Here is a 27,922-nt window from a genome sequence, read left to right as displayed (position 1 = left end):
TTGCTTGTCACCAGTTACAATCTGGTCAAATATTATTCTGTATCTTTAAGTTTGTTTATCGTATTACCACATTTTCAAGACGGTTGCTGCCCAGTACTTTAGGAGCTGATTGTGGCCTAGTTCTCACTGATTAAAATCAAGATAATCAAAAGCAACTTCTGGCTACTGTTACCGGAAAGAAAGAGAGGTTGCAATTCCTCACATTTTGTTGTGCCTGTATCATAGGATAGTGATAATTCAGCCATTGTTTTTTGAATTTTTAATTTACTCTGCCAAGAGTAGAGGTTCTGTTACTTCTTGAGAAAAATGAATGACCAAACAAACACAAAACTAAATCACATTGAATTACTGCCACAGAAATGATTAAAGTTCTCTCAAGCATTTTTTTTCTCCTGAAAAGGGTGGCATATATAACATGAAGACAAAATATAATACAGATACAATACAGATAAAAGTAGATAACTTGAAAAATGAATTATTCCGTTTATAAAAGCTAGTTTTGCATAGTACTGTAGTAAATTTACATAGAAAATTTGACTTTTTTTTCTTATTAATTATTATTATTGCTATAAAATTGTTTCTGTCTTGCTATAAAGCTTAATGAATGCTTATATAAAAGCATACATCTTTCTTTTCTTTCAGAATAAAACAATGCATAAATTTCATTAGTTATCAATTTTGCTAAAGTATTTAACTAAAAGAAGTTATTTTATTTTATTAGGAACAATTAATTCAGAGAGCATCAAAATGACCTTTCTGCTCTATTTGAACACCTAGACAGATACAGTGAGACAATTACTTCCATATACATGTCTGGAAATTTAACATCATTCTACGAGTCTTCAATCAGATCCCTGTGGTATTGCATGGGGGTCTATTTCAGCAGAATTTAGTATTTTTAGGAGATAAAGGATTTGGATAAGGGAGGCAGTTCTTAATCCATACTCCCAGTTCAGGAATGAGATTGTGTTACTTCCTTCTTTTCAAAATCAATTTATATTGACAACATATATTCAAATAACTGGCTTTATACCCTGAATTGGAGAAAACCCTCTAAAGAACAACATTTAATTGTAGTTGTGGTTTTATTGCCAACGGTAAAGTTTTAATTTACAGCGAAAAACAAAAGTTTCCCTCTTCAGAGGTCTCTCCAGCTCTAAGTATCAAGGTTTATTGGCTCTTCTTTACCTCATCTTTATTCTCTCGGACAAGAAACTCTACTGAATGAAAATACCCTCTTTCACCTTCACCCCGCTAAGAAATAAGGTAATTTGATGATAGATATTTTGCAAAAAATACACTTTTTTAACTCCGAAGAAACACAAACAGAGAGGAGAAAAGAGCTCTTTTTGGCTTGCAGCTGGGCGGGCTCTTTAACGTACCAATCACAGATCAGCTCTTCTCTATAAATTCAGGCATCTGACCTACTCTCTCCAGCCCGATTACTTTTGATTTGCTGAAAACGTTTGTCAGCATGTCGGAAACTGCGCCTGTTGCAGCTCCTGCTGTCTCCGCTCCTGGGACAAAAACCTCTACTAAAAAACCGAAGAAGGCAGCAGCTAGTGCTAAAGCCCGCAAGCCTCCAGGTCCCAGCGTGACCGAGCTGATCACCAAGGCGGTGTCCGCTTCCAAGGAGCGCAAAGGGCTTTCCTTAGCCGCTCTTAAGAAGGCTCTGGCCGCCGGAGGGTACGATGTGGAGAAAAACAACAGCCGCATCAAGGTAGGATTAAAGAGCCTGGTGAGCAAAGGCATTTTGGTGCAGACAAAAGGTACCGGTGCTTCTGGTTCTTTCAAACTCAACAAGAAGCCTGGTGAGATTAAGGAGAAGGCGCCGAAGAAAAAACCAGCGGCAAAGCCTAAGAAACCAGCTGCCAAGAAGCCCGCCAGCGCCGCCAAGAAACCCAAAAAGGCTGCGGTGGCGAAAAAGAGCCCGAAAAAAGTCAAGAAACCAGCGGCTTCTGCAGTCAAGAAAGGGGCCAAAAGCCCGAAAAAAGTGAAAGCCGCCAAGCCCAAGAAAGCAGCTAAGAGCCCGGCTAAGGCGGTGAAACCAAAAGCTGCCAAGCCCAAGCCAACAAAGGCCAAAACAGCGAAGGCGAAGAGGGCAGCGCCCAAAAAATAAAGTGTAAATTTGAAAAGGAAATTTCTGACCCAACGGCTCTTTTAAGAGCCACCCCCAAGTTTCAGAAAAAGAGCAAAATCGCTGACACTCGGAAACTTCGTAGGTGGTTTGAAAGTATCCTGAGTACTCGCTTTGTTACATAGGTTGGGTACAGGGAGTGTGTATTTAATGCTCGCTCTTTCTGGTGTACCCTTGGGATGGCTTCCTGGGCAGTTTTAATTAAAAAAGATTAGACGGTGAAGACGGTTGTAGCGCCGGGCAGCTATCGATAAAACCCCCTTACGGTGGCGCTGTTCTGGGTACCTATGAGTCAGCTGGTTAGGGGCGGGGTCCTTGGCTCCCAGTAGATTTCTAGACTAGTGCTTCGTTCTAACCATTTCTACCAATACTGACAAAATAAGAAACCGAGAACTACGAACTTTCTCCGTCCTGTTTGGTTATCTCCTCTCTTATTGGCTGATAGTTCGTATATGGCTAAATCTTATTGGACACATCCAAATTTTTGAAAACCCCGCGCGCTCTGAGAAGAGCGCCCTTCCCTTTCTCTGATTTGATTGATCACAAAAACTGTCGTCACCAATGACTCCCGATCCTTGAAATGCTCGCTCCCTGAAGGATTCTGATTTTCCTATTTCCAACCCCATCCCCCTAAAGCATCCGTCTTTCAAATACTTTCCACCAACGATTAGAGACAAGGTGGGTGAGAATATCTTTAAGCTTGTCTCTCTCACCAATAGAACTTGGTACAACATAAGATATCTGACCCACCTTGTCGCTAATATCCTGGGACAGACACGGCTACAAAACTGCATTTCCCATCCCAACTATATAGTTATTGCCCGATTACTGAAATCTATTTTTTCTCTCTCTCTCTCTCTGTATCACACAGTATCACATATTGTACTTGTCTCACTGTTTCATGTTCAGACTGACCTATTTATGACTTCTGAACACTAGTCCCAGAGAACCCGCATGGAGGTAGACCAGGTTTTTTTTTATGTATTCATATTTCCATTCTTGTATTAATTCGGAATGATTTAAAGGGGAGAGGAGTGAGCTAAAAACTCCTTTCCCCTCAGATTGATTGGGTATGTAATCCAGAACCCACCAATTCTTCTCTTTACATTTAACGTGTAGATTAAGGACAGATGGAGAATGTACCTGGATTCATTTACAATACTTCCATAAACTGTTTCCTCGTATTTTTCTTATTTCACAACACAAATGTATCCTAGAACCAAGACGTTTCTTAGGCTTACTGTTTTGGATTAAATAATTTCTTTGATATTGATGCAAACCTTGCCAGCTAAAAAAAGGTATTTCAAGTGCCACGCAATAGTTCATCAAAAGTTTTGAGTTAATTTTCATTTATGGGCAGTCTTGTCAGGCAAACATTGAGTTAAACAACGCAAAACCGACAGAAAAGTAGTAAGGAGCATTTATATGGATACTGAATGCACACTCAACTGGAAGATAAGAGAAAGCAGTAACAAAGGATATATATATAAAACATACTTTTACTTTCATCATTTGAGCATTCGTATACAGTAAACTTCAATTTTACTTCTTGTATTTATGTGGCTTTTGGTTCCTCAATAGGGCAAATACATTTCTAGCATCAATCAATAATTAACACCGATACTAAAAATGCAGAATAGAGTACGTGTGTCAAAACAACACCATGCATGGTTTAGTGCTAAAGCTCTTTTACAGAATAGGTGGGCGGCTCTGAAAAGAGCCTTTAGGTTACAGATGTTAGCATTCGTTCCATAGATCTTTACTTAGAGCTGGTGTACTTGGTAACAGCCTTTGTACCCTCAGACACCGCGTGTTTGGCTAACTCCCCGGGGAGCAGAAGGCGCACAGCGGTCTGGATCTCCCGGGAAGTGATGGTCGAGCGCTTGTTGTAATGCGCCAGACGAGACGCTTCCCCAGCGATACGTTCGAAAATGTCATTTACAAAGGAGTTCATAATCCCCATGGCCTTAGAAGAAATGCCGGTGTCCGGATGAACTTGCTTCAATACTTTGTACACGTAAATTGAATAACTTTCTTTCCTAGTTTTTCTACGTTTCTTATCCCCCTTCTTCTGGGTCTTGGTCACGGCCTTCTTAGAGCCCTTCTTGGGAGCCGGAGCAGATTTCGCCGGCTCAGGCATTTTAATTGCTAAGTGTACTCTCCCACACAACAACGACTACAACAAACTGAAAGAAAAGCTTTCCTCCCTCTATTTATAGGTTTGCTATGCAAATGAGCAGCCTATGTTTTCTCGTTTGCTATTGGCAGTTAGATTAAACATCGGGCAAGGCGTTTTATGCTGCAATTGGTCAACGTGAGATCCTCGTCTTCATTGGTTGCTCAGATAGTGACATTTTTCAACCAATCATGATTCACTAATCCGTCCAGGAGAAGGGATAAAAGGGCAAGAGTCGTTGCGTCATTATGTTTTTCCCATCTGTGTTTCTGTGAACGGTGGTGTTTGTGGTGAAGAATTGCAATGTCGGGCCGAGGGAAACAAGGAGGTAAAGTGAGGGCTAAGGCAAAGTCTCGGTCATCTCGGGCTGGCTTGCAGTTCCCGGTGGGCCGTGTTCATCGGCTTCTCCGGAAGGGTAATTATGCTGAGCGAGTTGGCGCTGGAGCCCCTGTATATATGGCTGCTGTCTTAGAATATCTGACTGCTGAGATTCTCGAGTTGGCTGGCAACGCTGCTCGCGATAACAAAAAAACCAGGATCATTCCTCGCCATTTACAGCTCGCTATTCGTAACGACGAGGAGCTCAACAAACTACTGGGGAAAGTCACCATTGCTCAAGGGGGTGTTTTGCCCAACATCCAGGCTGTGCTGCTGCCTAAGAAAACCGAAAGTCATAAAGCCAAGAGCAAGTAAAAGTGATCTAGAAAAAACGAGAGATCCGAAGCTGTGCTTAAAATTAAAAAAAAATAACCCAAAGGCTCTTTTCAGAGCCACCCACAGGATCAGAAAAGAGCTAAATTATTGTCTTAGGATTTAACAAAGTGAGTACGCTTTGTTTTAAATTTCATCATTTTGCAGCAGTTTTTCTCCTAGGGTTCTGCGTTAAGTCATCAACCTTTCGAATTACCAGTAGCTGTATTGCAATGAATTTCTAGGTGTTATCGATATAATTTGTAATTTAGTATATGCCTCGTGTTCGTAGTTTAAATATGTAATATATGGAAACTAAAAATAAGTCGTAAAACCTCACTTCGGCTATGGTCCGTATTTAACCCATCTCCCCAGTCCTTTTATTGTGGTCTGGTCGTTCTGCCTGTCTTAAAACAAATGTATCCGCTTGAAGGTCACTCTGAAAAAGGATCCTTAGAGACGTGAATGAATTTAGAGGATTGGCTGAAACACAAGCACAGCAAGAGGTGGATGTACAATAAAAAGGGCGAAAAATATCAAGATACATGTAGTACATAAAAACTGAAAACAGCATTCATAGATCTCCTTCTCTTCATGTATGTGCTCTGATTTAAGGGGATAAAGCTTTCCTGCGATTTAATTTAGATTTGTTTGGAAATGAACTAATGAAATCTAGAGGTGCGGTGTGTTAAACCAAAATAGCTCCTCAAATTACCGGGACTGGGCGATGAAGCGTTGAATTTAGAGAAAACTCCCTAGAAGAAATGAGTGGCCACGGGCCGCACTGATCAATTGCTGCACTGGGCGGGCTTTTCAAACCCGCCAGCCGTTTTCATTTCGTTGCTATTCAGCTGCGTTTTGTATTTCTTCCTTCTCTCTCTCCTCCCAATCACCAGCGGCGCTTCCCATTTTCCTCATTCTCTCCTTTCACCTTCTGTACTGAAGAGATCGAGGCGCTCCAAAGAGTACGCTCTGCAGAACTGAGTTAAGAGGTTATCAGAGATTTAGTAGATTTCCCAGCTCACATGTCCTGAGCGCTGCTGTTTCGGTGTGGTAGAGTGCCGAAGTTGCCATGAGGGCGACAGGTGGTGGTGGGGATCCTCGTTTTATGGGGAGCACAGAGTCCCATAATGAGCCAATACATCGGTATTTTCTGCGTCGATTCCCCGCCTATGCCATGGCTGCAATCCCGAAGGATCAAAGTTCCTCCCTCAGCCCAAGTGAGCCAAAGCACCAGCTATGGGGGAACCGCTCAAGTGCCTATAACTCCATCTCTAGCCTCTCCCCCACAATCCATTTTATAATTTATCTCCAGAATGTTTAATGCACTCTACTGCATCGACTCCCTGCAGAGCAGGGATGAAGGATAACTAGCTTACCTATGCTCCAGGGAGGTAAGCAACTTTGATAGGAGAGAGCTTGGAACTCTGGGGCTGTGCAGGTAGTTTGTAGCAGTGATATTGTGGGTGGGGAGTGCTATTCATATCTCATTTCAAACCTCCCCCCTTTATATCTCAAGCTCCAAATAAATGTGTTCATCCTCCCAAAATGTAGCCTTGATGTGAAATACAAACTTCCTGCTGCCATGCAACAGCTCTCTCTCCAGGCTGAGGTAAAGCATCTTTCCTTTGAGTCCCATTAAAATTCGAATGCTCGTTATTCAGTGCTAGGCCATCCGTTTATTACACTAAGGTTTACCAACTGGACCTCTATCATCACAAAGAGAACCTTTGGCAATAGGTTGGGGAGGTGTGTTGTGGATTAGATAGGATTTCTGTGATTTATTTAAATAACCTTTATTTCTCTTGTTTTGACACAGTAACAGTAACTTGTGTTTGGGGTATTGTTTCCAAGAACTTAGTTTTACTTTTACACCACACTTTTGTAAGCAACCTATCTTCTTTTGTGTGTGTTTAAAAATATTTTAACTACATGTGTTAATTGTATATTTATAGTTTTTTAAAGGGAACAATTCTGGCTTTATTTTTGAAGGTTGTCTATTTTAAGACCAAACATCCCAAACACATAGAAAAGAAGAGCAGAATATAGGAAAATGCATCTTTTCTCTTTGATGCTTTCAGTTTAGTTACAATGAAGTGTTGCAGAGCTACATTTTTTCTGGTTGGCTGAAATGGACTCTTATTGGGGGGTGGGGGAGACTAGAGGTAGGAGGCAGAAATTATTTCACTGTCACTCTTAAACTGGTCCAATTACCCTCTTGGTTCCAAGTTGACACCTTATATAGGCTTTGAGTCATTGGCTCTTGTTATACTTTTGCCTGCTAGATTTAAGAGCCCTCTACTATTAAACTAAACTAAACCAAAACAAACAAAAACTCTCCAGGTCAGGGCTTGGAGACTGTGAACAGAACACCCTTACTCTTCTCTTGTATAAGCTAAACAGAATGAATTTCTTAAGTGTCGTTGTAAGGTAGATGTTCCAGGCTTCAATTCATTCTTGGAGTTTTCTGAAACCTGTCCAAATTTTTCAACATCCTTTTTGGAGCATGGACACTAGAACTAGACAAAGAATTACTATAATGGTATCACCAAAGCCACATAAAGAAGTAATACCACCCTAATTATACATCTAAGGTTTGTGTTAGAACTCTTAGCAACAGCATTGCACTCAGAGCTCCTGTTTAATTGGCTACCTACCTTTTTCAGACTCACTGTTTGTTTTCCAGGACACAGTCAACCAGCCTGTAAGTGTGTCCTACATTCTTTGTTCCTAGGTGTATAACCTTGCACTTGGGTTTATTAAAATATATGATGTGCTGATGATCATGATGGTGATGCTAGTAATACCCACTGCCACACATAACCAAGTTGACAAGTACTCCCAGAAAACTAGTGTCCAAAAAAATGGCAACGTTTTCTCAATAAAAACAATTATCTGTATGTGCATATTTATTGTCATCATAAGAACATTTTGGTCTGTTATGCTAACAATTCTCTTATCTCAGCAGAAATCTTAACATGAGCAACTTGGTGGACTTCTGAGTGGTGTGTTTTTGGGAGGTGCCTTCATTGTTTAGATGGAAGGAAGGCTTTTAGCAGCCTTATGTGTATCAACCTCTCATTTTTCTATTTCAGTAACCTTTCCTTAGTTCCTCCTGAGCCACTGACACAGGCAATCCAGTTCTTCCACTGATTATGGACATTCATTAATTGTGGTACTTCTTTCCAGATGATGCCAGCATATTGAATACCCTTTGTCATTGTCTTCTGCCATTGTTTCCTTGGCCTTCCTCACTTTCTTTTTCCTCCCTTGGGTACCCAATTCCATACTTGCTTACCATGTCTCCCATCTTCCATACTGTGTACATCTCCCAACCACCTGAGCCTTCTTTCTTTGTTTATATTATCTAACATGTCCTGCTCTGTCAGCCACCTTACTCTCGCATTTCTTATTTTGTTTTTCCATTAAATGTGTAGTGTCTTCCTCAACCATCTGTAATTGGCAGCTTCTAATCTCTTGTTGTTAGTCACTGTCATCTTCCAAATCTCTGCTCCTCACAATACTGTGTTCAGTACAACCACATAGTATAGTCTGATCTTTAGTTTGGTATGGAGACCTCTGTTTGACCAGATGTTGTTCATCCTTCCAAAGGTGTTATTTACTTTTCCTAATCTTGTATGAATATCTTTATGGCAGCCACCTTCAAATATTATCACATCCCCAGGTAGCCAAGACTCTTCTATCTGATCAATTTCTTTCCCATTCATGTACACCTTTGCTTCTGTTAAGCTCATGAAGGTAGGAAAACAGACAACTGTGCAAAGGTGTATATGGATGACAAGGAGATTGTAGTTGAAGCAGTGTCTAAGTCTGTGAAACTGGGTTATAGTTTCATGACCTGTGGCAAAGTTAGGTATGTTAGGTCACCCAGAATCACTGTTGGTATAGAGACAGCCTTAATGGTAAGGTAGTAGGGTGAGAAGAGTGTCCTTGTGTGTGTGTTTGTGTGTGTGTGTGTGTGTGTGTGTGAGAGAGAGAGAGAGAGAGAGTGAGGAAAGATGTGTGTGAGGAAAGGTGTGTGTAGGCGGAAAGGGGGCATTTATTTATTTTTAAATACAAATAAAGTTTTGTCATAATTGTGTCTAGCTGCCCTCTGTATGTGTTAAGAAATGGCAGTGACCCACTAACACCTTTATTACCTTGGAGGGGTAGCCTTTTCAATTATGGTATAGTTGTACCACGGTTAAGTTTTTGTATTACAAAGTTCAGTTTAATAAGAGCTTTAAACAGGATCTTTGTAACAATTGCATTGAAAAGGCAAAAATAAAAACATAGACTATAAACACTGAGGATCTTTGATTTTTTATGGTGATTTGATAAATAACACAGGATGACCATGAGTTGCCAATATGATGTGGCCGTGAACAAGGCTAATGCAATCCTAGGATGAATCAGGCAAGGTTTTTCCTATAGAGATAGGTAAGTGTTATTACCATTGTACAAGGGACTGGTGAGACCTCAACTGGAATACTGTGTTCAAGTCTGTTCTTCCATATTTAAGAACGATTAAATCATTCTGGAATAGATACTGAAAAATGATACTGGAATGATCAGAGGAATGGAGAACTTGCCTTACCAGAGAGACTTAAGGAGCTGGGCTTGTTTAACCTAACAAAATGAAGGCTGAGGGGAGATATGATTGCTGTCCATACATACATCAGAGGGATAAACACCAAGGAGGGAGAGGAGTTCTTTAAGTTGAGGACTAAAGGTGCACAAGAAGATATGGATATACACATGCCATCAACAAGTTTACACTTGAAATTAGACAAAGATTTCTAACCATCAGAGGAGTGAAGTTCTGGACCAGCCTACTGTGGCATATGGCCCAGCCACAATTTCTATTAGCAAATATCTCCAATGGTTGGAGATGGGACACTAGATGGGGAAAGCTCTGAGTTACTACAGAGAATTCTTTCCCAGGAGTCTGGTTGGTGGGTCTGACCCACATGCTCAGGGTCTAACTGATCACCATATTTGGGGTCAGGAAGGAATTTTCCTCAAGGTCAGATTAGCAGAGATGCTGGGGATTTTTTGTCTTCCTCTGCAGTGTTGGGCAAGGGTCACTTGCTGGTTTGAATTAGATTAAATGGTGGATTCTTTGCAACTTTGAAGTCTTTAAATCAACATTTGAGGACTTAAGTAACTCAGCTAGAGGTTATGGGCCTATTGCAAGAGTGGGTGGATGAGGTTCTGTGGCCTGCAATGTGCAGAAGGTCTGACTAGATGAACATGATGATGGTCCCTTCTTGCCTTAAAGGGTATGTCTACACTACGAAATTAGGTCAATTTAATAGAAGTCGTTTTTTTATAAATCAATTTGATACAATCGATTGTGTGTGTCCCCACTAAACGCATTAAGTCGACGGAGTGAATCCACAGTACCGAGGCTAGCGTCTACTTTCGGAACATTGCACTGTGGTAGCTATCCCACAGTTCCTGCAGTCTCCACCGCCCATTGGAATTCTGGGTTGAGCTCCCAATGCCTGATGGGGCAAAAACATTGTTGCGGGTGGTTCTGGGTACATGTCGTCAGGCCCCCCTCCCTCAGTGAGAGCAACAGCTGAGAATCATTTCGCGCCTTTTTTCTGCGCAGACACCATACCACGGCAAGCATGGAGCCCGCTCAGATCGCCGCGGCAGTTATGAGCACTGTAAACACTACACGCATTATCCTGCAGTGTATGCAACACCAGAACCTGCAAAAGCAGGTGAGGAGGCGACGGCAGCGCGGTGACGAGAGTGATGAGGACATGGACACAGACTTCTCTCAAAGCATGGGCCCTGGCAATTTGGACATCATGGTGGTAATGAGGCAGGTTCATGCCGTGGAACGCTGATTCTGGGCCTGGGAAACAAGCACAGACTGGTGGGACCGCATAGTGTTGCAGGTCTGGGATGATTCCCAGTGGCTACAAAACTTGTGCATGCGTAAGGGCACTTTCATGGAACTTTGTGACTTGCTTTCCCCTGCCCTGAAGCGCAAGAATGTCAAGATGAGAGCAGCCCTCACAGTTCACAAGCGAGTGGCAATAGCCCTCTGGAAGCTTGCAATGCCAGACAGCTACCGGTCAGTCGGGAATCAATTTGGAGTGGGCAAATCTATTGTGGGGGCTGCTGTGATCCAAGTAGCCAAGGCGATCACTGACCTGCTGCTGTCAAGGGTAGTGACTCTGGGAAATGTGCAGGTCATAGTGGATGGCTTTGCTGCAATGGGATTCTCTAACTGTGATGGGGCAATAGACGGAACGCATATCCCTATCTTGGGACTAGAGCACCAAGGCAGCCAGTACATAAACCAAAAGGGGTACTTTTCAATGGTGCTGCAAGCACTGGTAGATCACAAGGGACGTTTCACCAACATCAACGTGGGATTGCAGGGAAAGGTACATGACACTCACATCTTTAGGAACTCTGGTCTGTGTGAACGGCTGCAGCAAGGGACTTACTTTCCAGACTAGAAAATAACTGCTGGGGATGTTGAAATGCCTATAGTTATCCTTGGGGACCAGCCTACCCCTTAATGCCATGGCTCATGAAGCCATACACAGGCACCCTGGACAGTAGTCAGGAGCTGTTCAACTATAGGCTGAGCAAGTGCAGAATGGTGGTAGAATTTGCCTTTGAACGTTTAAAAGTGCGCTGGCGCAGTTTACTGACTCGATTAGACCTCAGCGAAACCAATGTTCCCATTGTTATTACTGCTTGCTTTGTGCTCCACAATATCTGCGTGAGTAAGGGGGAGATGTTTATGGCGGGGTGGGAGGTTGAGGCAAATCGCCTGGCCGCTGATTACGTGCAGCCAGACACCAGGGCGGTTAGAAGAGCACAGCAGGGCGCGCTGCACATCAGAGACGCTTTGAAAACCAGTTTCATGACTGGCCAGGCTACGGTGTGAAAGTTCTGTTTGTTTATCCTTGATGAAAACCTGTCCCCTTGGTTCACTCTACTTCCCTGTAAGCCAACCACCCTCCCCAGCCCCTTTGATCACCGCTTGCAGAGGCTATAAAGTCATTGTTATTTCAAATTCATGCATTCTTTATTATTTCATCACACAAATAGGGGGATAACTGCCAAGGTAGCCCAGGAGGGGTGGGGGAAGAGGAAAGCACCAGGTGGGGTGGTGGAGGAGGGAAGGATAAGGTCACACTGCACTTCAAAACTTATTGAATGCCAGCCTTTTGTTGCTTGGAGAGTCCTTTAGGGTGGAGTGGTTGGGTGCCCGGAGGCTCCCCCACCGCGTTCCTGGGCGTCTGAGTGAGGAGGCTATGGAACTTGGGGAGGAGGGCATTTCGTTACACAGGGGCTGCAGTGGCGGTCTGTGCTCCTGCTTCCTTTTCTGCACCTCAACAATATGCTGGAGAATATCAGTTTGATCTTCTAGTAGTCTCAGCATTGCATCCTGCCTCCTCTCATCACGCTGACGCCACCTATCATCTTGATCCCGACACATGTCCTCGCGTTCATTTAGTGATTTCCTGCACTCTGAAAGTGTCTGCCTCCATGCATTCTGCTGGGCTCTTTCAGTGTGGGAGGACTGCATAAGGTCAGAGAACATTTCATTGCGAGTGCGTTTTTTTAACCTTCTAATCTTCGCTAGCCTCTGGGACGCAGATGATATGGAGAGCGTTGAAACATTTGCAGCTGCGGGAGGAAAAAAAGGGAGAGTAGTATTTAAAAAGACACATTTTAGAGAACAATGGGTAGACTCTTTCACGGTGAACCAAGCTGTTAACATTACATGGTTTCAAACAGCAGTGCCCTCATTTCCCATACCAAGCACCTGTTGGGTTGGCCATTTAAAATGGGTTGGCCATTTAAAAGGAGGGGCTGCGGTTTTCGAGTTAAAGTGCAGCACAAACCCAACTAACCCCCTCCCCCCCACACCCACACACCCTATTCTCTGGGATGATCGCTTCACCCCTCCCCCCACTGTGTGGCGCACAGCGGGGATGATTTCTGTTCAGCCACAGGCAAACAGCCCAGCAGGAACGGCCACCTCTGAATGTCCCCTTAATAAAATTCCCCTATTTCAACCAGGTGACCATGAATGATATCACTCTCCTGAGGATAACACAGAGAGATAAAGAATGGATGTTGCTTGAATGCCAGCAAACACTGGGACCATACAATGCCATGCTTTGATATGCAATGATTCCAGACTACGTGCTACTGGCCTGGTGTGGTAAAGTGTCCTACCATGGAGGACAGAATAAGGCTGTCCTCTCCAGAAACCTTTTGCAAAGGCTTTGGGAGTACATCCAGGAGAGCTTCATTGAGATGTCCCTGGAGGATTTACGCTCCATCCCCATACACGTTAACAGACTTTTCCAGTAGCTGTACTGGCCGCGAATGCATCCCAAGTTTTCAGGGCAAATTAATCATTAAACATGCTTGCTTTTAAACCATGTACAATATTTACAAAGGTACACTCACCAGAGGTCCCTTCTCCACCTTCAAGGTCCGTGAGCCCGCCTTGGGTGGGTTGGGAGGGTACTGGGTCCAGGGTGATAAAGAGTTCCTGGCTGTCGGGGGAAAAAGTTTTCACCGCTTGCATGCTATGCGCTATCTTCAACGTCCCCCTCATCATCATCTTCCTTGTCCCCAAAATCCGCATCCCTGTTGCGTGAGAATCCATTGACGGAGTCCACGCACAGGGGTGGGGTAGTTGTAGGGGCACCCCCTAGAATGGCATGCAGCTCATCATAGAAGCGGCATGTCTGGGGCTCTGACCCGGAGCGGCCGTTTGCCTCTCTGGTTCTTTGGTAGGCTTGTCTGAGCTCCTTAAGTTTCAGGTGGCACTGCTGCGGGTCCCTGTTATAGCCTCTGTCCTTCATGCCCTTGGAGATTTTTTCAAATATTTGGGCATTTCGTCTTTTGGAATGGAGTTCTGATAGCACGGATTCATCTCCTCAAACAGCAATCAGATCCAGTACCTCCCGTTTGGTCCATGCTGGAGCTCTTTTGAAATTCTGGGACAGCATGGTCTCCTGTGCTAATCAGCTCGCCATGCTGGCCAAACAGGAAATGAAATTCAAACGTTCGCGGGGCTTTTCCTGTCTACCTGGCCAGTGCATCGGAGTTGAGAGTGCTGTCCAGAGCGGTCACAATGAAGCACTCTGGGATAGCTCCCGGAGAACAATACCGTCAAATTGCGTCCACACTACCCCAAATTCGACCCAGCAAGGTTGATTTCAGCGCTAATCCCCTCATCAGGGAGGAGTACCGAAATCGATTTTAAGAGCCCTTTAAGTCGACAGAAATGGCTTCGTCGTGTGGATGGGTGCAGGGTTAAATCGATCTAATGCTGCTAAATTCAACCTAAACTCGTAGTGTAGACCAGGGCTAAGTCTAAGAATCTAATACAGAGAGAAGAATAAGAGTGTAAAATTCATCTTTGCGGGCAATTTTTCACTGGGTTGTCTCACTTTTCTAGGGCCTGACCTTTCTCCACATTGTTGCTCCTTATGGACTGAATCCTAGAGTATCTGTTATACATAGGTTGTATTTGTCTATAGATAATTATAGAATGTTATAGCCATAATGATAAATATGTGCATCAAGGAGAACCCACTGAATTTGATAACAAATCTTCAGTGGTATGAATGCTATTGCTCACTTTTGGGGGCAAAAACACTCAAGAACCTCTGTCCTCAAATACCATTGCAGCCTAGGAGAAAATTCCCAGATCAAAGATAGAGGAGATCAGCAGTTACAATTTTACCTTTTCTAACTGTTCCTTAAATTCCCATGCAGTTCATTACCCTTATTATTGACTAAGGTCATGAACCCAAACAAGCACACGAGGTCACTGCAGGCCAGGTCTCTAACATAACAAACCCTTGGCTTGTCTACACTTAAAATACTACAGCAGCATAGTGGTGCTGCTGCAGCACTGCAGCACTACCTACTGCGACCAGAGGGATTTTCCCATTGGCATAGGTAATCCACCTCCCCAAGAGGTGATAGGTTGACAGAAGAATTCTTCTATTGACCTAGAGCTGTCTACATAGGGACTTAGGTCGGTTTAACTTTGCCGCTCAGGGGTGTGGATTTTTCACACCCCTGACCAATGTAGGAAAACCAACCTAATTTTCTAGTGTAGACAAGGCCCTTGTGTTATCCATTACCTTTAAGGGTAACATAAAGCAGTTTTGGTTATCCTGTTTCTAATCACTACAAAGTACACTCCTCTCCCAGAGCCTAGGATAGAATCCAGGATTCTTGGTCACTAATGTTCTACTGATGACTAATAAATATCTGTGTAACCCACTGATAAAGTGTGTGTTAAAGCCCCTCCAGTGGCTAGTATACAATGGGGCTAGCAATTAATCTTGTACCTCAGGTAGTAAGAGTTTAAGCAAGGTATTTAAACCTGCTGGTGGTCTATATGAAGTAAGGCTAGTGATGCACACTATGAGAAGACATCCTTAAAACAGATTGTGTACTTTAAAACTATGATACTCTGTAAATTATGCTGTAAACCGCTGACATACACATAATTTTACATTTCAGTCATCATACATTTTTCCTGTATAACCCACTATTCAGCATGTGTGTGGTGCATCCCCTTTGGGTCCCCAGCCATGGAAGTAGGGACTCTGTGACAGTTGCCTACTCAAAAGTTGGACTCTGTAACACAAAATGTAAAAGCATATGCTTTTAGCTCCTGAGGTCATCAGTTCACTCCCCACCATCAGCCAAGGCGGTGAGTGTCACACTTTTCCCACACTGACATGTTGGAAGGTTGAGAGGTATGTTCATACTGGCAGGGAGAAGGGACCGAGATGAAAGGGCAATGTAATGCAGGAAAATGCTGTATTCAGGTTCCAGAATTCCATGAGAGGCTATGGAGTGTATGGTGATATGAGTGATGACCAAAACTCCTTCATAGAGGTTTCCTCCAGCTGACAGGTTATGTCATCACTGTTACACATGGAGAATAGTACTTATATTCAGTAACTCGTTAGCGGGGATAAAATGCTATAGACAAATTATTTACTGAGGCATATCACAGCAGCTCACACTCCTCCGGATGGTCAGCATAATCAGAAGTGGCTTCTGCATCTCACTGTTCCCCTCTGATTCCCAGGCAGGTGCATCTCCCTTTTCCCAGATTCTGTGGTCCTATCCACTGAGGTACACCAAAGCTACATAAAAAAATCTAGTAAATTAGAAAAAAAATACTATATTTAGTGGCAATACAGGATATGGCATGATACATTTCATCCACCAAAACTTTTTTAAAATGGCAATAAAAAGTTAAAGTGACAGACTTGTGGCTTCCTTTCACCTTCACACTGCCTGCAATGCCATCAAAGATGTACTCCATACCTTTTTTTTCACTTCCATTGCCACCAGATTGCAAAAAAAACAATACACACCCCAACTTCATTAAACTTGCAGTCTAATGTAAAACTGTCATGGATTCACAGGATAGGGACTATGGCCCCTGCTTTGGAACATTCTCTAGGAGGAACCTCTTCCATTGGGCAGACCCCCTGTGGCTTCACTGCCTCCTTAGACTGGACCTCTGGACCTTCAGTACTCCTGCTTCACATGGTGAGCTCTGTTCAGCTAGTCCCACTCAGACATGAAACTTATACATTCTCCAGGGATCAATACACCTCAGCAGCATTTGCAGTGACATTCATGCAATGTTGTCAAAACAGAAGGGTTAATTAGCCATCTGGAACACAGCATAGGAAGTCCTTAGGTTAGCATAGAGAAATGAAGGTTAAAACATATTTTTTTCTAGGTAGCTGGAGCCCAACCACGCTGTAGTGAGCCCTTTTGTTCAAGCTCTGTCTTTTTGTCCATCTGGCCTCCTTCATCAGACTCCCAGGTGTGTGTCCTGACTGCTTCCTGCAGCCCACCCTTACCTGTCTCACACCTCTCATGTCCTTAGATCTCAAGCTGGGAAGGCATTGTTGTTCATCTTCCCTAAGGAGAGGTGAGGAAGTCCATATCCCTCTGGGTCATTGATTTCTAGGTGTCAATGTCCTGGCGACTGGATTTGCCATTGTCTTCTCAGATGTTCCACTGATGTGGGGATTGAAGCCCACTTGACCCAGACAGCTAGGTGCCATTCACACCTGTATCTTAGTCTGCCCCAAGAGCAGACCGACCTTTTCCACCCACTAGGTAACAATGCAGCATATAGGATAAATTGAGGCACATATACACATCATATACATACTACAGAAAATTCCCACTTTGTCACAAAAATATTAACAGTGACATCAGCAGTGTTAAGGCAGAATAACTTCCAAAATGCTTTCACTGTGTGGCAATCAGATGTGTTGATATAATTGATACAATAGCATATGAGGTCACTGTCAAAGTTTTGCATTAGAGTGAAAGTTTGATGAGTGAACAGTGCCCTCATCAACATAGGCTGTAAAATATAAGGGTAGCTCAGCACAGAGGTATACAAATGTTTAATGTGTCATTCTGACATTATTCATTCACAGCTACTTGTCCCAGGTTTTGAGAAAAACTCAGTGTCACCAGCCTATAGTAGTGGTCAGGACACAAGACAGGTGTCCCATCTAGTGAACATACTGGTCAAGTACTGCACAGAGCCAGTTGCTTCAGAAGTAGGAGTAAGGAGTTTGCAACCAGGGCCGGCTCCAGGCACCAGCTTACCAAGCAAGTGCTTGGGGCGGCCACTTCGGAGAGGGGCAGCATGTCCAGGTGTTCGGCGGCAATTCGGCGGATGGTCCCTCACTCCTGCTCGGAGCGAAGGACCTCCCGCCGAATTGCAGCCGCAGATCGCGATCGTGGCTTTTTTTTTTTTTTTTTTGGTTTGGCTGCTTGGGGCGGCCAAAACCCTGGAGCCGACCCTGTTTGCAACAATAAATCAGTGAACTGCTAGTCTCAATATCTAGCGCATCACAATTACCACTGGAATACCCTCTCTGAGGTCTGAAGATGCCTCTCAATTGCTTTACAAAATCTCCAGCAGAAATTTTGCTCACTGAGAAAACTGCATAAATATTCACCCTGTCTTATCTTTAGGGAAAGTGATCTGGAAATAGCATTGGTTCCCAAGGATTTCAGGCATGTGATGTTATCTCCTCCAGGTAGGCCTCAGATTCCCAGAAGGCCTTTTGAAATCTCCAACAACCAACTGCTTCGGTAAACTGTTCCAGGAACTGTGGGACAGAGAGGTACCAAGAGTAGAGGGCATCTATTACAGTACAGTAGTAGTATTAATGGTGGCAAACTGCTCCCAAAACAGCATGTCTATTGTGGACAAACTGCACTATTGGTACTTAAACTAGTGTAGTCCAATGTATCCAATTTCCAACAGTTCAATTCTCTAATGAAGACACAGACCATTTTGAAATGCCCAAGATGTATGTATTTGTAAATTGTCAGCGGCAGTTACTTTTTGCTTCATTTTAATTTATTTGAATAACAATCTAGATTTAGAAGGGGAAAAAAAGGGGGGGAGGGGTGCTAGACAGAACTATGAACCAGATGCAAAACACAGCACAAATTTCATTTATTTATTTAGGAAATCTGTTGTATACAATATATTAATACAGGTATAAATACATTTTCCCTCAGATTTTGGACATATAGAATATTAGTTGTGACAAGAAGTACTTTATTATTTTGCCAAAGCTGCTTTGTAAATTAAGAACTGGAATTAAATATACATAGTTACAAATATATAGAATCATAGAAACATAATGCTGGAAGGGACTTTGAGAGGTCATCAAATCCAGCCCCCTTCCTTGAGGCAGGACCAGATAAACCTAAACTATCCCTGACAGGTGTTTGTCCAACCTGTTTTTTAAAACTTCCAATGATGGGGATTCCACAACCTCCCTTGGAAGCCTATTCTAGAGCTTAACTATCATTACAGTTAGAATTTTTTTCTGAATATCTCACCTAAATCTCCCTTGCTGCAGATTAAGCCCATTACTTCTTGTCCACCTTCAGTGAACATGGAGAACAATTGATCACCATCCTCTTTATAACAGCCCGTAACATGTTTGAACAGTCATCAGCTCCCTCCTCAGTCTTCTTTTCTCAAGAAAAAAAAAAAATTCCCAGGGCTTTTTTAACCTTTAGTCATACATCAGGTTTTTGAAACTTTTACCTGTTTGTTACTCTCTTCTGGACTCTCTTGAATTTGTTCACGTCTTTCCTAAGTGTGGTGCTCAGAATTGAAAACAGTACTCAAGCTGGGGCTTTATCAGTGCTGAGAGAAGCAAGACAATTAGCACCCGGATCTTACATAAAACACTCCTCTTAATGCAACCTATAAGGATATTAACCTTTGTACAAACTACATTGCATTGTTGACTCAAATTCAATTTGTGATCCACCATAACTCCCAAATTCTTTTCAGAAGTACTGCCACACAGTCAATTATTCCCTAATTTATAGTTGTGTGTTTGATTTTTCATTCCTGAGTATAGTATTTGCAATTATCTTTATTGAATTTCATGTTGTTGACTTCAGACCAATTCTCCAATTTGTCAATGTCATGTTGAATTCTTTCTAATCCTGCCCTCCAAAGTGCTTGCAACCCTTTCAAGTTTAGTGTCATCTGCAAATTGCATAAACATATTCTCCACTCTATTATCCAAGTCATTCATGAAAACACTGAACAGTACCAGACCCAGTATTAACCCCTGTGGGACCCCACTAGATACACCCTCACAGTTTAAAAGTGAATCATTGATATCTACTCTTTGAGTATGTTCATTCAACCAGTTGTAAACCCACCTTATAGTAAGTTCATCCAGCCCGCATTTCCCTAATTTGCTTATGAGAATGTCATGTGGAACTGTGTCAAAAGCCTTACTAAAATCAAGTTAGATCACATCTACCACTTGCCCTCTATCCATTAGGATGGCATTCCTGTCAAAGAATGAAATTAGGTTGGTTTGGCATGATTTGTTAGAACATAAGAAGGGCCATACTGGGTCAGACCAAAGGTCCATCTAGCCCAGCATCCTGTGTTCCGACAGTGGCCAATGCCAGGTGCCCCAGAGGTAATGAACAGAACAGGTAATCATCAAGTGATCCATCCCTGGTCGCCCATTCCCACAAACAGAGGGTAGGGACACCACCCCTGTCCATCCTGACAAATAGCCATTGATGGACCTATCCTCCATGAATTTATCTTGTTCTTTTTTTAACCCTGTTATAGTGAAATGTATTCTGGACAAATACATGCTGGCTGTTCCTTATAAGACTATTCTCCTCCAGGTGCTTATAAATTGATTGTTTAATAATTTCTTCCACTATCTTTCCGGGTATCAAAGATAGGCTGACTTGTATATAATTGCCTGGGTACTCTGTTCCCCCTTTTAAAGACAGGTACTATGTTTGCCCTTCTATGGTTTTCTGAAACCGAACCAATCCTTCATGAGCTTTTGAATATAATTGCTAATGGTTCTAAAATTGCTTCAGCTAGTTGGTGCAGTACCCTAGGATGAATTTTATGAGGCCCTGATGACTTGAATACATCTGATTTATCTAAATATTATTTAATCTGTTCTTTCCCTATTTTGTCTTGCATTACTTCCCCCTTGTTGTGAATATTAATTGTGTTGAATATCTGGTCAGCATTAATTTTTTTAGTGAAGACTGAAGGAAAATGGACATTAAACATCTCAGCTTTCTTGATGTAACCACTTATTAGCTCTCCTGTCCTGCTGAGTAAAAGACTACACTGTCCTACATCTTTCTCTTGCTGCTGATGTATTTAAAGAACCTCTTCTTGTTGCCTTTTATCTCCCTGGCTAGGTCTAATTCAATTTGTGCCTTAGCTGTTTTGATTTTTCCCCTACTTGCTTGTGTTATTCTTTTGTATTCCTCCTGAGTAATTTGTCCATGTGTCCACTTTTGCTAGGATTCCTTTTTGATTTTCAGGTTATTAAAGCGCTCCCGATGGAACCATATTGGCTCTTTACTATTTTGTCCATTTTTACTTCACATTGAAATAGTTTACAGTTGTACCTTTTTTTATATTGTCTCCTTGAGAAACTGCCAGCTCTCCTGAACTCCCTTTTCCCCTAGGATTTGCTTTCCATGGTAGCTTGCCTACCAGTTCTCTCTGTTTGTTAAAGTCTACTTTTTTGAATTTCATTGGCCTTATTCTGCTGCTCTCACTCCTTCCTTTTCTTAGAATCATTAAATCTATCAAACTGCCTTCCACCTTCAGATTTGCTACCAATTATTTCCTGTTTGTCAGAATCAAGTCTAAAATGGCAGTCCCCCTGGTTACTTCCTCCACTTTCTGAAAGAAAAGGTTGACCCCAATACTTCCAAGAACTTGTTTGACATTTTCTATTTTGTCATATTTCTTTCCCAGCAAATGTCTGGGTAGTTAAATTCCCCAGGTCTTGTGTTTTGGATATTTCTATTATTTATTCTAGAAATGCCTCATCCATCTCCTTTTCCTTATTTAGTGGTCTATAGTAGATCCCAATAGGATGATGTCACTCCTTTTTTACCCCTTTTATATTTACAGGGAGACTTTCAGCTGGTCTGCCTCCCACTTCCTTCTGTGCCTCAGAACAAGTGTATATATTCTTGATGTATAATGCAACATCTCCTCCCTTTTACCCTGCCTTTCCTTCTTGAACAAACTATACCCTTTTTTACCAATATCAAATCTTGACTTATCCCACCAAGTCTCTGTGATGCCAATAATGTCATAATTTACTTCATATACTAACACTTCCAGTTCTTCCTGTTTATCCCCCATAGTCCTTGCATTTGTGTATAGACATGTAAGATGTTGAGCAGATTCCCCCACTGATTTCCCTCTTGTTGCTTTTATGACCCTATTGTAATTTTCCATATTCCCACCAACATCTAACCCTCTGCTATATTAACTTTTCTTTATGCCTACCTGTGGGATTTTGTCACCTGCACCCTTTGAACCTAGTTTTTAGCTCTTCTTACTAAATTGGCAAATCAGTGTGTGAAGATGCTCTTCTCCTTCTTGGTCAGGTGGACCCCATCTCTTCCAGCCAACCTTCTGCCTGGAACCACACCACATGGTCAAGGAAGCTAAAGCCCTCTTGTTGACACCATCTGTGCAGCCATGTATTCATCTCCAGATTTATGGCCTTATCCACAACTGAGAGGATAAATGAGAACACCATCTGCACCCCTGACTCCTTCACCTTAGCTCCCAGAGCCCTATAGTCACTGCTGATCTGCTCAGGATCACACCAGGAAGTATCATTAGTGCCCATGTTGATGAACAGCATGGGGTAGTGATCAGAGGGACAGATGAGCCTCAGCAACCTTTCCATGATGTCTTGGATGCCAGCTCCAGGCAGGAAGCACATTTCCTGGGACATCATGTCAGGTCAGCAGATGGATGCCTCCATTCCCCTCAGAAGAGATTCCCCAGCCACCAGAACTCTGACTCCTCCTCTTGGGTGTAGTGTCTATGAGTAAGGCTACGAGTCTTTCACGGTGTTCATGGAAGTCACCAATTCTGTGACTTTCCGAGACCTCCATGACTTCTGCAGCAGCTGGCAAAGCTGACCCCGGGGCTGCCCGAGCAGCTGGGGTGGCCCCAGGGCTAGTTGCACCAGCCACTGCTCGGGTGGCCCCCAGCATCTGGTCCTGGGCACTGCCATGGAGCAGCAGTCTGGGAGCAGCAGCAGCGCCCCTGGCCACCCCCCTTCCCCAGAGCAGCAGCGTCAGGGCCCTGGGCCGCTCTCCCCCCGCCCCCCTGGAGCAGCAGCAGTAGCATGCTGGAAGCCCCCACCCCCGAGTACCTGCAGCATCCTGGAGCCCCCCAGATCACCTAAGATTTAGTCAGGGGGTTTTATAGTACAAGTCATGGATAGGTCACAGGCATGAATATTTGTTTATTGCCCATGACGTGTCCATGACTTTTACTAAAAACACCCATGACTAAATCGTAGCCTTAGCCATGAGCCTCCCAGGATTGGGGACAAATCGCTCCTCCTCCTCAGCCATCAAGGTCTGCTCCTGTTGCCAGTACAGCATACTGGTTCTTTAGCTCAATGGATGGGGGACGGGAGTGGTGGGTGGAGAACTGTCTACTACTCAAGGTGTTCAGCAACCTGTCTCCTCCTCACAGAACAGCCAGTTCTCCTTCCTCCTCTGGTGCTGCTGCAGTTAGCTGTAGTCAGCTAGCATCCACTATCCCAGGTGTCCCCATGTGCATCCTGACAATGAAGTCCTCATGCTCCTGTATGACATGTAAATGAGCCATCTCCTCCTGCAGCTTTCTTTCCTGATTCCTGAGGGACTCCACCAAAAGACACCTCTTACACCTGTTGGTTCCCCCCTGCCTGGCTTTCATTGCCATGGCAACACAGGATGCATTCCCAATAAGTACACACCAGGGCCTGGGTGGAAGCCTTGAAGATCAGGATGCCTGTCTGGCAGAGGCCCCCCCACCCCCCACCCCCACAAGTGGAGGCAGGGGAAGAGCTAAGAAGTGGTGTTGGTGACACATAGTTTTCCTCCCATGGCGGGTTCTTCTTTGGAGAGTACCTGAAATTTAAGGAAACAAAAAACAAAAACAAAAACCACAACCCTACCTCCCTCTGCTGGCAAATTCAACTGGCTAACTCCCTTCATCTCCCAGCTGCCTTCATCTCACCAGCCACCATTGACTTACATTCTATTTGTGATCTACTATAACACTCAGATCATTTTTAGCAGTACCACCATCTAGCCAGATATTCCCCAATTTGTAGCTCTGAATTAGATTTTCCCTTTGAAAGTGAAGTGCTTTGCACTTCTTTTTATTGGATTTCATCTCAGACAATTCTTTAGTTTGTCAAGATCATTTTGAAGTCTAATCCTCTCCTCTAAAATGCTTGCAACCCCTCCCAGCTTGGTGTCATCTGCACATTTTATTAGCACACTCTCCATTCCATTATTCAAGTCATTAATGAAAATATTGAATAGGAACAGATGCAGGACTGACCCATGTGGGAACTCTCTAGTGCATCCTCCCAAGCTGACGGAGAACTATTGGTAACTACTCTTTGACCTGTCTTTGAATATGGTCTTTCATCCAGTTGTGTACCCACCTTATACTGAAAGCTGTTATATATTTCCTTATTTTGGTATATCAGAGATGAATATGTTTCCTAGATGAAAATTAACATAATAGAACAAGTTAAGAAAGGGGAACAATATTCAGAGACCCCGATTCTTCATCCATTTAAGTAAATGGAAGGCATACCATTCATTTAAAATTAAGCAATATAAAGTCTTGCATTAAAATTTAAGTATAAGTGGTAAATCCTCTCACTGGAAATTTGTATGAAAATCACACTGGAGGGCGAGAATGTTTTTTGAGAGATTTATCAGAAATAGGAATACCAAAAATAGTGTAATTAAATGAGAAACGGAAAATGTGGATGCAAACTAAGAGATGAGCATTTTTGATGGGTGCATTTCAAGTACATGACATGCTAATACTATGAAATTTCATGTCATGTGCCACATCTATATTTTTTAATTTGAGAAATTAAGGGAAACTAGCATTTTTTCCCCCACCTCTTCCACACAGCCTTTATTCCTTTAAAAATAAGGTCTAGCACAAAATATATTGACACTGTTTTGTTGCAGTAAATTGGTGAGTATGTTGAACATATATCAAAATGTATACATATTTCAAATAAGGGAATAATGTCTATAACCATATTTTTATATTTAATATATTTCAAACAAATCATACATTGAGTTTCTATACCCTTCGTTTCTCTTTTTCTCGATGGGAAAAACAATCCAGTATACAACACATAGGTAATCCTACTATTGATAACGATAAAATATCAGAACAGAAAGATGACTCATTACAAATCTCCACGATTTAAACTAATTAATTGAAACAACCAGTAGATGGCAGCAGAGGCCAAACTGGAAATGGCTGATATATTCCTTAGCTCTTTATTTCACAATTTAATTATTTTCACCCAAGTTTCTCAATAGTCTAAAGGTCTGTAAATAATTCTTATACTGTAACCATGAAGATGACTATATACATAATTTTCATATCATATCAGAACCTGGACTGATTGCCCCTTCCAACCAGGAGGGGGGGAATTGTTTCCACTTTCAATTTACAGCTTTGGTTTCTCATCCTCGCTGGAATGGAGATGGAGTTTAGTTCTCTGAATAATCGCATTTCCGAGTGATCAGTCATAGCAACGCTCATAATCTCATAATTATGCAAAAATCTGTATTTATTTACAAATAAACAACCAAAGCAGAAACGTCAATCAGAGTGAAATGAAGGAAAGAAGAGCACAGCCCCGTGCCCCGCTACCTCTACCGCCCGTGGCCTCTTTGCCGCATTGTCTGGCTCGCAGAGTCGCTCCCCCCTCGACTCAAGCTGTGGAAAATGGCGGCGAACGGTAGAGACGGGCCAAGGAGAGAAGGGATGTGTCAGGAAACCTGATTGGTCAGATTTTGCCGCAGCCCCCAAATCCTTGAAACCCAGAGAGGAGCATTTTCAACCCAAAACAGCCGCAGACGCGCGGCCCTCGCTCGGCAGACGCACCAGAAGGGCACCGAGACGAGCCGCATCGGAGTTTGAAAGCGGCTGTTGTTTTAAGCAAGGGACACGGGGGACTCCACTAGAATTCCTGGAGGTAGGGCTTGATCCTGAGTCTCCGCATCCTAACTGTGTGCGCGGCAGCGTTATAGGAATCCGGGGGGGGGGGGGGGGGGCTCCGTATTTCTTTCACTAGAAAGCCTTGGGGAGTGTAACTCTTGCAGGGAACAGACACCGGCGGGCGGGGGTGGGGGAGGGGTGGGAGCGGCGGGCTAAGAGCCCACCCTTTTTCTTTTCAGTTCTCAATCAGGTCGCCACGCAGACAATATACCGAGACTTCATGCTTCGTCTTGGGAGTTGGTCGGTGGTGTGTGATTTGATTTCGCCATGTCTGGTCGCGGTAAGGGTGGTAAAGGCTTGGGGAAGGGAGGTGCCAAGCGCCATCGTAAAGTGCTTCGGGATAACATCCAAGGCATTACCAAGCCAGCTATTCGTCGCTTGGCTCGACGCGGGGGGGTGAAGCGTATTTCGGGCTTGATTTACGAAGAGACCCGGGGAGTGCTGAAGGTGTTCTTGGAGAACGTGATCCGCGATGCTGTCACTTACACTGAACATGCCAAGCGAAAGACGGTAACGGCTATGGATGTGGTTTATGCCCTAAAACGCCAGGGTCGTACTCTCTATGGTTTTGGCGGCTAAACGGGTCACTAAAGTTAGCAGGATAACACAAAGGCTCTTTTAAGAGCCACCCAAACTTTCACAATAAGAGTTGAATTATTTTCATAATACAGGAGACATCTCTTAAAATTAACTTGAGTGACCTTCAGGTTTTTTTAGGTCTTAAGGCTCTTATACCCACTATTCCTGTTTTAAATGCGAAGATCTCTACAGTACAGATAAACTAGGAATTTAAAATATCCAGTGCAAAAATGCTTGTACATTCAAATATTTTAAAAAATCTTACAACTTGGTGTCAATATGTAACAGATTGCAAAGGACAATATTAGCGAAATTTGGGTTTTTAAGCCCAATAACCCGCTACATTTTGTTACTTTTTTGCAACTTGTTTTTAAAAAATCAATTGAAAAGTACATATAACTCTTATGAAAAGCAAAGTAGGTCTGAAAAGAGCTTTTAGTTACGGATACAAATAATTTTCTAAGAAATTTAATTTGATTTAATTTAATTAGAACTTCTAATAGTTAGTGATAGATTTAGTGACAAAAAAAACGTAGGAAGACCAAGAAGGAAAGTTATTCAATCTATGTTTACAAAGTGCTGAAGCAAGTTTACCCTGACACTCCTTCCTTAAGAGGTTTTTAAAGCCCGTCATGACAAAGCCCTGGCTGGGATGATTTAGTTGGGGATTAGGTCCTGTTTTGAGCAGGGGTTGGACTAGATGACCTCCTGAGGTCCCTTCCAACCCTGATATTCTATGACATTGGTATCTTTTCCAAGGCCATGTGAATCATGAACTCTTTTGTAAATGACATTTTTGAGCACATTGCCGGAGACGCATCGCCAGGGGAAATGGACAAATACGCTGTATCTGAAGGCACAGAAGCTGTCACCAGGTATACTAGCTCCAAGTAAATGCTCTCTTAATGCAAAAATTAATACCTACAACCGAAAGGCAGTCACTCGTTATCAGTAAAAGTTCTAACATTTTTTAATTTTTTCCTCTAACAAATACTATCATTCAAGGAAGCCACCACCAATTTTACTGCTGAAAAACACATATGCACTAATTGTTCCTTACATCCAAACATATTTAGTGTAAATATGTAAGTATTTCATGTAAGTTCAATAGTTTTCTATGCTAAGTTTTCACATCACAGCATGAGAACACAAGAATCACAACTCTTATTGTGAAAGTGTGGGTGGCTCTTAAAAGAGCCTTTGTGTTATCCTGCTAACTTTAGTGACCCGTTTAGCCGCCAAAACCATAGAGAGTACGACCCTGGCGTTTTAGGGCATAAACCACATCCATAGCCGTTACCGTCTTTCGCTTGGCATGTTCAGTGTAAGTGACAGCATCGCGGATCACGTTCTCCAAGAACACCTTCAGCACTCCCCGGGTCTCTTCGTAAATCAAGCCCGAAATACGCTTCACCCCCCCGCGTCGAGCCAAGCGACGAATAGCTGGCTTGGTAATGCCTTGGATGTTATCCCGAAGCACTTTACGATGGCGCTTGGCACCTCCCTTCCCCAAGCCTTTACCACCCTTACCGCGACCAGACATGGCGAAATCAAATCACACACCACCGACCAACTCCCAAGACAAAGCATGAAGTCTCGGTATATTGTCTGCGTGGCGACCTGATTGAGAACTGAAAAGAAAAAGGGTGGGCTCTTAGCCCGCCGCTCC

General features: G+C 43.0%; 5 protein-coding genes across 5 annotated transcripts; 3 read left to right on the top strand and 2 right to left on the bottom strand.

The window, feature by feature from the left end:
• Positions 1-1,439: 1,439 nt before the first annotated feature.
• Positions 1,440-3,401, top strand: LOC135883451 (histone H1-like). Its single transcript, XM_065410571.1, has one exon. It carries the CDS (start codon positions 1,475-1,477, stop codon positions 2,117-2,119), a length of 645 nt encoding a protein of 214 aa, XP_065266643.1. The 5' UTR covers positions 1,440-1,474; the 3' UTR covers positions 2,120-3,401.
• Positions 3,402-3,544: 143 nt separating this feature from the next.
• LOC135883538 (histone H2B 8) lies at positions 3,545-4,320 on the bottom strand. The gene has a single exon (XM_065410725.1). It carries the CDS (start codon positions 4,275-4,277, stop codon positions 3,897-3,899), a length of 381 nt encoding a protein of 126 aa, XP_065266797.1. The 5' UTR covers positions 4,278-4,320; the 3' UTR covers positions 3,545-3,896.
• A 247-nt stretch (positions 4,321-4,567) lies between these two features.
• LOC135883506 (histone H2A.J) lies at positions 4,568-5,040 on the top strand. The gene has a single exon (XM_065410675.1). The coding sequence runs from the start codon at positions 4,617-4,619 to the stop codon at positions 5,004-5,006; it is 390 nt and encodes a 129-aa protein (XP_065266747.1). The 5' UTR covers positions 4,568-4,616; the 3' UTR covers positions 5,007-5,040.
• Positions 5,041-25,585: 20,545 nt separating this feature from the next.
• On the top strand, positions 25,586-27,017 carry LOC135883588 (histone H4). Its single transcript, XM_065410800.1, has 2 exons — positions 25,586-25,651; positions 25,854-27,017. The coding sequence occupies exon 2, from the start codon at positions 25,942-25,944 to the stop codon at positions 26,251-26,253; it is 312 nt and encodes a 103-aa protein (XP_065266872.1). The 5' UTR covers positions 25,586-25,651; positions 25,854-25,941; the 3' UTR covers positions 26,254-27,017.
• Positions 27,018-27,153: 136 nt separating this feature from the next.
• LOC135883607 (histone H4) lies at positions 27,154-27,825 on the bottom strand. Its single transcript, XM_065410824.1, has one exon. It carries the CDS (start codon positions 27,794-27,796, stop codon positions 27,485-27,487), a length of 312 nt encoding a protein of 103 aa, XP_065266896.1. The 5' UTR covers positions 27,797-27,825; the 3' UTR covers positions 27,154-27,484.
• Between the last annotated feature and the right edge of the window lie 97 nt (positions 27,826-27,922).

Source organism: Emys orbicularis, chromosome 1 (genome assembly GCF_028017835.1).
Source record: "Emys orbicularis isolate rEmyOrb1 chromosome 1, rEmyOrb1.hap1, whole genome shotgun sequence".
Taxonomy (NCBI): domain Eukaryota; kingdom Metazoa; phylum Chordata; order Testudines; family Emydidae; genus Emys; species Emys orbicularis.
The sequence above is the reverse complement of the archived record's forward strand: the minus strand, read 5'-3'. Positions and strand labels throughout refer to the sequence as shown.